Source organism: Babylonia areolata, chromosome 3 (genome assembly GCF_041734735.1).
Source record: "Babylonia areolata isolate BAREFJ2019XMU chromosome 3, ASM4173473v1, whole genome shotgun sequence".
NCBI classification, from domain to species: Eukaryota; Metazoa; Mollusca; class Gastropoda; order Neogastropoda; family Buccinidae; genus Babylonia; species Babylonia areolata.
The window spans coordinates 10,643,140-10,652,300 of NC_134878.1; the positions used below are offsets into that span (position 1 = coordinate 10,643,140).

Genomic DNA, 9,161 nt, shown 5'->3' on the forward strand with positions numbered 1-9,161 from the left:
CGCACACACACACACACACACACACACATATATATATATATATATATATATATATATATATATATATATACTCAAGGCCTGATAGAGCGTGTTGGGTTGTGCTGCTAGTCAGACATCTGCCTTGCAGACATAGTAGGTATGGCGTGTGTAGATTTGTCTTATTCTATTCTTTTTTCTTTCATTATATATCTGCTTACCTTTTCATGTTATTCGTTCAAATTCATTTATCTATGTATTCATTTCTTTTATTTATTTATTTATTCATTTATCTATTTATTTATTCACTAACTTAATGATATATTTCATTTATTTGTTTATGCACTTTTCCCCCCTCTATGGCCTGACTAAGCGCGTTGGGTTACACTACTGGTCAGACATCTGCTTAGCAGGTGTGGTGTAGCGTGTATATATGGATTCGTCCGAACGCAGTGACGCTTCCTTGAGTAACTGAACTGAACTTTTATCTCGCGTCTCAAACATAGACACTAATATCTCTTACAAGACTTCTAGTGTCTGAAAGAACGATTTCATTGCCTACTTACAGACCTTCCTTGGCGCTCTCTGTTGTTTTTTTTTGTTCAGGAGAAACCTTTCTCCGCCGTGGCAGCGAGGAGCGTGCTGCGAGAGGTGATGGAGGAGGTACTGGAGGGGCAGCAGTATGACCAGCACACCTGCAGACAGCTGACCACCTCCCTGGCCGACGCCATCAAGACACGCGTCAAGGAATTGGGTCACCCACGCTACAAGATTGTCACGAACGTTGCCATTGGTCAGGCCGGGGACGCCACTTTGGCCTTCGCCAGCCGATGCGTGTGGAACGACAGTTTTGATTCGTTCGCCGAGTACACGTTCAGGAACGGCTCGCTGTACGCCGTGGGACTTGTGCACGCGCTGTACTGTGATTGATGGAATGTCTGGAAAGGGTTTTGTTTTGTTTTGTTTTGTTTTGTGTTTTGCCAGAAGATCAGAGCGCTTTCATCAGTACTGCCATGACTTACTACAGAGTGTGTGTAATAATGATGTTAAAAAAAAAAAATTCGCGTTGATGACCATAACGGTTTTTTTTTCTTTACAAAGTGCAATGCAGGAATTAGTTTCGCTTAAGAAATCTGGAGAAAATGCAAACCTTCTGCTGTGTGGGTGCATGGATACTACGAGCTCTACAGGTATACATACATACATACATACATACATACATACGCACACTGGTTGTATTGTATAATAGTCAGTCGTGTCCAACTGGGACCATCAGAACAGGAGAGGAGACAACTGCTGTCACAACGATACATACATACATGCATGTACACAGACACACAGACAGACATACACAATCGCACCGTCTGATTGTAATGCAGACTGAATTGGGTAGCGTTGTAAAGGTGCGATAACTCTACTGTTAAAATCACTGATAGGAATCGTTGAACATCATCTGGATTATGACGTGTCTGTCAAGTCTCAGCAGTCTTCTCCTCCTGTTCATCACTGGCCATACCCCCTTCCCCCTTTCCCCTGAGGACGATTCCAGACAAGAATATAACGCGTGGAGATACTGGACTGTTCTTGATGCACTTATACTCTCTGCTTGGAGGGAGAGGTTTGGGCCCCGCCTTCCTATGCCGAGCACTTGGCACAGTGGGTACGAATTCGCTGCCCCGATGACCGTAAAAGGAAATGGGAACTTGAATCTTTCGCCTTTAACTCTCTGGTGATATATCTGATGGGTTTCCATTTGCCTCCCTCTGCCGAAAATACCCTTAAACTGAAGCCCTCTCTCTTTTTCTCGGCCTTTCCTCCCTCAATATGTAGGTCCTCGGTTTTCGCCTTGACTATGTGCGAAATAATGATCAGTTCGGTTCGCGTGCATCATGATCGGACGCACGCGCCGGTTCCAGTGTCCGCACTTGCGATCGTCCCAGACACAGCTTTCATTCGCATGTTCCTGTACACTTCCTTGCATGTCGTGTACGAAACCGAATCACATTACTGCGCTGGCTTATAAATATTTGAACCTCAAAACCTTACCAATAACCCTACACCCCCTTCCCCTCCTACCCGTGAGACGTAGCGGTCTCTCATGATGTTATTGTTTAAATAATCATCGTCGTCACACATGAAGTTTGCCAAGCAGCACAAAGGAGGGCAGGGGTTCTTCATGTCCTGCATTCTTGTTGACTCCAGGTTGGTGGGATATGTATCTTCTGCCCAAACCCACCTTTTCAAAGAGTAGTTATGGACTGAAAAACCCGCTCTAATGTATTTGTGTTATGTGTGCGTGTGATCGAAACCTGACTGAATGAAGCAGGTAATGAGAGATGAGCGCCTAAAGGCAGCTCTTAGTGGACTGTACCCGGGTAGACAGCCTGCTACGGAAATTAACTGTTTGTACAGCACTCAGAGGTTTGGTCTCTGACCGAGGATAGGCACTGTGAGTATGAATAATAAAATAATAATCACAGAAGTCTTGAAATAATGAAGTTCCTTGCTTGAACTGACCGAGCACAGGCGCAATAATCTTTATAAGTATAAACAATCGAATAATAAACACAGATGTCTTGCAACAGTGAAGTTCCTTGCGTGTACCTATATGTCGTGATTTGGTCTCTGACCGAGAATAGGCGCTGTATGAGTATAAATAATCAAATAATGGACAAAGTAACCTTGCAATAATGAAGTTCCTTGCATGTACCTGTATGGCGTAATTCAATCTGTGGGGACATCCACCCGGTGTCGGAGACTGGGAAGTTCTGTAATGGGGAAGGAGGGTACAAAAGGAAATACAGCAGTGCACTGAGCACCAGGCTGTGACACGGCCTGGCAGCACTGACAGCCATCTGACATGGACAGGCGGTAACTAGGCCTTGTGGACTGATGGTCTGTATGCCTAGGACCGATGCATATGTAGAGCATTGTATTGTATTGTGCTATGCTGGTTTAAAAAAAAAAAAATTATTATTATTTATTTATAAAATTTATTTATTTTTATAAAATTTTTTTTTTTTACTTCATTTTTTTACTACTTTATTTCATTTTATTTATTTCTATTATTATTTTTTAATCTTTTATTTTATTATTTTTTTATTTTATTTTATTTTTATTTTCATTTATTATTACTATTATTGTTTTTGTTTTGTTTTTTAGTGGGTTTTTTTTCTCAAGGCCTGACTAAGCGCGTTGGGTTACGCTGCTGGTCAGGCATCTGCTTGGCAAATGTGGTGTAGCGTATATGGATTTGACCGAACGCAGTGACGCGTCCTTGAGCTACTGATACTATGCTGTGCTGTGCTGTGCTGTGCTGTGCTGTGCTGTGTTGTCTTGTCTTGGGCTGCATTGCATTGCATTGCATTGTGTCGTGTCGCATGAGTTGCTTTTTTTTGCCACACCTAGAGATTTCTCTGTGTGAAATTAGGCTGCTCTCCCCGTGCAGAGCGTGTCGCCACAGTGCAGCGCCACACTCTTGCCTTTTTTTTTTTTCCCCTTCTGCGTTGAAGTGCTTTTGTTTTTATACCAAAATGGATTTTTCCAAGAATTTTGCAAGAGACAAACAACTCTTTTTGCCGTGGGTTCTTCCAGGTGCGCTGAGTTTATGCTGCACCAACGGGAACTCAGTTTATCGTGTCATCTGAAATACAAGCACCCAGACCACCACTCAGGGTCTAGAGGATGGGGGATGGGGAATGGGGTAAGGGTACGTGGAAGAAAGATCCAGGTTCGTACACTGGACTCCAACCCGTGAACACTCACTTCCTCGTCGGGTACGTTCCCACGAGGCCACCGCTGCCGCATGTGGAGTGTATGTAGCGGACCAAACACACACACACACACACACACACACACACACACACACACACACAAAATAAAAAAAAAATATAAAAAAAAGAAAAAGAAAAAGAAAAACCGTACAATGGCGAGGTCTACGCGCTTGATATATAGTTTACTTTCAGTTTCTCAAAGAAGCGCCATTGCGTGTGGACAAAGCCGTGTTCGCTACACCACATCTGCATGGCAGATGCCTGACCAGCAGCATAACCCAACAGACCAATCAGGCTTTCAGTGCATGCATATACATGAGTGTACCTATCAGAGCGGATTTCTTCCACAGAAGTTTGCAAGAGGACAACACGTATGTTGCCATGGGCTATTTTCCAGTGCGCCAAGTGCGTGCTGAACACTGGTCCTTGGTTCATCGTCTCACCCGAAGGACTAAACGCCCAGTTTTATTTTCAAGTCAACCTTGTGAGATTGGGCCAGGCCCGGATTCGACCCCAGAACCTCACAGACACTGTATTAGCCGATAAAGTTCTTAACCATTTTGCCACATTTTTTTTTCAACAGGGCACATCGCACATCGCTTTAACAGAAAAGCATTGAATATATGCCAACTTTGCAGTTCTTGGCCGTGCTCACTCAATCTGTGTGTGTGTGTGTGTGTGTGTGTGTGTGTGTGTTTCTGGACTATTGTTCGACCTTATTATGTTGTGATCTCTTCTGTGACTAGGGGGTGTGAAGTGCCCGTTGGCAAATTTTTTGGGGGGGTGTTGTATGCCTTTAATTATGTGTAATTTTGTTAAATATGTTGAACTGCATTTATGTTTGGTGTTGTTTATCTTTTTTTTTTTCACTCCTATGTCGAAAACATTGACTGAATGATCAACGTTAGAGGCACATTGTAGGTTAAATGAGCATGATTATGATTGTACTTGTGTGTAGCTTTCTTTTCTTTATTTTTCACATTCTAATTATCAATATTCATAGTTTTCATCTCTGTTTGGTTGACTGGGCTTTAAGCAGAATGTTTGGAGGCTGGAAAAAATTTTTTTGGACAAATCGTTTTTGTCAGTGGGTGTCAGATTGTGAATGTGCTGTCAGCCCCTGTGTTGTTTCCGCACTAGGATTTGGTTATAAAACAAAATAATACGAATCGAAATCCATCCTCTTGGTTTATATAAAGATTTGAAAAGGAAGTGTTTCGAATGTGTAGTGAGCTAAGACTCAATCAGGTGACCCTCCACCACGAAATGAGTCGCTTTGCACCAGAGGTCGATTTTTAGTTATTTGTATATCATAAATCTGCAATAAATGACCTTTACAGCGAAAAATAAGTTTGTAAATCGGATGATTCTGTGAAAAGTTATTGTGATTTGAAGTTCTAAAGTCGCGAAAGTAACGAACTGAGAAATCAAGGCCGAAAAGTTTTGGAACATGTTCATAGCAACCACATACTTCTAAGCAAGATATGTTCATGAAATTTGGCACACACATACTTCGTGGTAATATCCACAATTGCACAAAGTTTGAAAGAAAAATATTGAGTGTATTTGATTTTATTCAAATAAGAATTTTTTTTTTTTAAAGAATTGCAACTGAAGTGTTAGTATACTTACTTTTTAATCAGCTCACAATGACTTAAAACCTTCCAGTTTTAAGATTAGTTTTGTTGTGGTGTTGTTTGTGGTCCAATTACTATGAAACCTTTGCTTTGTATAGTATGTGTACTAAATTTTATGCCAGATTAAAGGTAAAAAATGCTAAATCATGATGCCGAATCATGTAATTGTTGTAATTCAATGTGCTCACTGGCTTAGTGTGCTTGTGATATTACCATAATCCATACAACAAGCACAACAAAATAACAAAAAAGATCCACACAACAAAACTGCTCATACAAAAGGTACAAGTTCATGTGTGTTTTATCCCAGCATAGCATCAAATGAAATACACTTCATAATCCAAATGAACACTTCAAACACTTCATCTGCAAAGAAAACCTACTTGTCAAACCCATACTTCACACAATAAAGACACAAAACCTCATCAAACAAACACTCAATCTGCTAAAAAAAAAAAAAGTAAAAAAAAAAGTGCAGATATGTGGCACGGGTAATCAATTCTTGTGGTGCAAAGTGTTAGTCATCAGGGTGGATGGTGTTGATGTTGAACCTTCTTCATCCACTTTTTTTTCTCCACCGGTGGTGTCAGTATGTTCCAAAAATGCATGGTTTATCCTGAAACAGTTTGTTATGTAATACTTCTTTATTTCTTTTCATTTTCTTTGTTTTGAATTATTTTCTATATGTTCTGAAGTTTATTCATTAATGCTAATAATGTTAGATTAAATATCAATAGTAATTTCAGTTTTGTACATTTACATCACAGCTTTCATTCTTTACACAGGACTTTACAAAATGCTTTACTTCTAGTTCTATGTATTTAATCAGAAAAAAAAGAATACACTTATATATATATCATAATATAATCAGACAAAGCAGTTTACTGATAATAAAAGTATGAAATAGTGATTATTAATGCTGTATCACTATGAGTATCAGTGTGCATATCAGTGTGCATGTGCCTGACATGCTGCAACCCATTAAGTTACTTTATGCATAGTGGCATGTCAAGCACATGCACACTTATATCATTTATGTAAATGTCTGTGCAAAAGTTTACAATTCCATACATGTACATCTATACAAAGTTTGTAAAAAGAAACTAAGTTTGCACACTTCATGGTAAATTTATACTATAAATCATAGTACATTAACAGTTGACTCACTCACTCATAGATAGTTCACCAGCAGACAGTTCTTTAGTTGACAGTGTAGTTAGTGTGGTGGTGTTGCCTCTCCTTCTGATGACATGACTTGCCAGCAGTGATCTCAGAATTATTCATTGGTGTACAGGCAGGCATATATAGTACCATCATATCTTTCAGGGCTGAAAAAGAAATTGAACTATTAGTAATACTGTTAGTATTTACTGTTGACACAACTCTATATTTATTTACCTCAAAACAACACAGACACAGAAACACACACACACACACACACACCAACCTGACACACATTCACATAAAATATCCATTGAAGCAAATTCTGTGAAACTGAAAACTGTTCATCATGTCATGCCCCTGTATCTTCCCTTGCTCAGTTACATATAATGGTTAAATTGTGAAGGGACAGTGTGTGTGTGTGTGTGTGTGTGTGTGTGTGTGTGTGTGTGTGTGTGTGTGTGTGTGATATTGTGTGAGTATGTGACTCACTGTGTAACACACATTGTGTGTGTGTGTGTGTGTGTGTGTGTGTGTGTGAGTGACATGTATACACACTGTGTCACACATTGTGTGTGTGTGTGTGTGTGTGTGTGTGTGTGTGTGTGTGTGTGTGTGTGTGTGTGTGTGTGTGATCTCCTTTTAATTTACATTCTGTTAATTTCCTCAGATTCACTTTATTCTTTTCATCATTTTTATTCCACATGTCAAACAGTGAATTTCTGTTCCAGTGTAAGACAATAAATCAGTCTTGAATCAATCATTGTTAAATAAATTATTATCAATTGATTATATCATCATTACATTTCAGTATTTGTCAATGTGGATAAAATAAGAATGCTTACCTTCAGACACTTCAGCTACATCCAGTCCCCCAGTCACTTTGCTTGCATATTCCTTGTGTGAGCTGTGAGAAGCACAGTTCTATCACTTCAGTGCAGCAAGTCAGTTTCACTTGTTTCCATGTCAGTCACAACACTGATGGCACCTGGTGCATGTGATTTCGGCAATTACAGGCGAAGGCTTCCAGCCTTTCTGTATCTAGTGCAAATGTTGATTTGTCATCTACATCAAAATTAATATTATTGTTGATGAAAGCTGAACGACAATCCTGCGTCGTCTGCTTTCGAAATCAGCGTTCACTGAGATCGATTTCATGACCATCGACCTAGTTGGAAAGGTCAGTACCATCAATGAAGTACTGGGTTAGAAACTCACAAATGTCGTCTTCTTCACTGAATGGCAAAATGTGTGCAACGCAAGTGTATCTTGTCAGGAAATCGCCAAGTCACTCTTGAAAAGAGTGCTTCCGAACCCTGCGACCATGTTTATTTGAGCTAGCGTGCTGAATGGCTGGTTTCGTCACGTGGCCTCTCTCGGCCAATGACAGAGGGGATTTTCCTTCATAGTGACGCATTGTTTACGTAGTGTATCCTTATTTTGAAAGCGACGATTCGCTCGTAGTTCAAACATCAACCAATGAGAAGGACATAGATTGAAAGAGACGGACTTGACCTTTAAAACGATGTATGATTCGACCGGTCGATTCCAAGAGATGAGGGAGGGCAAGCTTGTCAAAGTTGATCGATTTCGCGAAATCATAGGTGATCAGAATGACGGGTTAGGCATTTTAAGCACACTTTTAAGGCAAAAGAAGACACAATTATGCCTAGATACTTCAATATGAGATAAAAGAAAGCCTAAAGTTTACTATGAAGTCAAAATCTGAAAATCGACAACCTGACCCCCACCCGCATAAAATCGCCGCTAGCGGGAAAGTTGGTCAGGTGCAAAGCGACTCATTCCGTGATGGAGGGTCACTTATTTAATTTTTTTATTTATGGTACATTTTCATTTCTCCTCCACGCGCGCGCGCGTGTGTGTGTGTGTGCGTGCGTGCGCGCGCGCGCGTGTGTGTGTATGTGTGTGTGCGTGTGTGTGTGAGAGAGAGAGAAAGTAAGTGAGAGAGAGCTATTGAACACACTGGATGATTTGAAACCAGCAAGGGGCACATTGACTTGCTTATAATGTTCCGCAACCTCCCCATCCCCCCTGCACCCCCGTCCCGACCTACCACCCACCCCACTAGCCCTAGGAAACACAGACACAGAGAGCTCACACCCTCCTAACCCATCGTCTGCCCGTTCTCTCCCCACCCCACTCCCACCCCCCCCCCCCACACACACCCGCACACCCCACCCCCAATCAATCAATGGATCGATCGGAGGCCAGGAAGGCTTTCAGGTCTGGAACCTCGGCTCCAGCCAATCGACTTCCCATTCATCAGGGGCGTGGAGGGGGCTTCAAGCTGTCAGCCCTGTCCCTCCAACAATAACAGCGCAAAAAAGAAAGGAGATTGGAAAAGATCGATACCCAAATACAAATCAATATAGTGCCTGTCTGCCTGCCTGCTTGCCACGGGCCGTTGAATTTCTCTTCTTATCGATACCTGCCTGTCTATGTGAGGTGATTTGGGTCCATGTGTGTGTGGGGAGTGGGGGGGTGGGGTGGGGGTGGAGTGTGTGTGTGTGTGTGTGTGTGTGTGTGTGTGTGTGTGTGTGTGTGATCTTTATTCAATTTGGCGTCTTTTCACCACAAGTGATATTAGTGGTAC

At 41.3% G+C, this 9,161-nt stretch overlaps 1 protein-coding gene and 1 long non-coding RNA gene across 2 annotated transcripts in view; one reads left to right on the forward strand and one right to left on the reverse strand.

The window, feature by feature from the left end:
- Positions 1-2,910, forward strand: part of LOC143280440 (dynein light chain Tctex-type 5-like) — a 12,223-nt gene extending 9,313 nt beyond the window's left edge. Inside the window, exon 3 of the mRNA XM_076585082.1 lies at positions 583-2,910. Coding sequence (XP_076441197.1) covers positions 583-906 — 324 coding nt within the window. The 3' untranslated portion in view covers positions 907-2,910. The remainder of the gene's footprint in view (positions 1-582) is intronic.
- A 911-nt stretch (positions 2,911-3,821) lies between these two features.
- On the reverse strand, positions 3,822-7,639 carry LOC143280441 (uncharacterized). The gene is made up of 3 exons (XR_013055013.1): positions 7,393-7,639; positions 6,558-6,714; positions 3,822-6,002 (listed from the first exon to the last, which is right to left on the reverse strand). It is a non-coding gene; the product is annotated as an uncharacterized LOC143280441 (long non-coding RNA).
- Between the last annotated feature and the right edge of the window lie 1,522 nt (positions 7,640-9,161).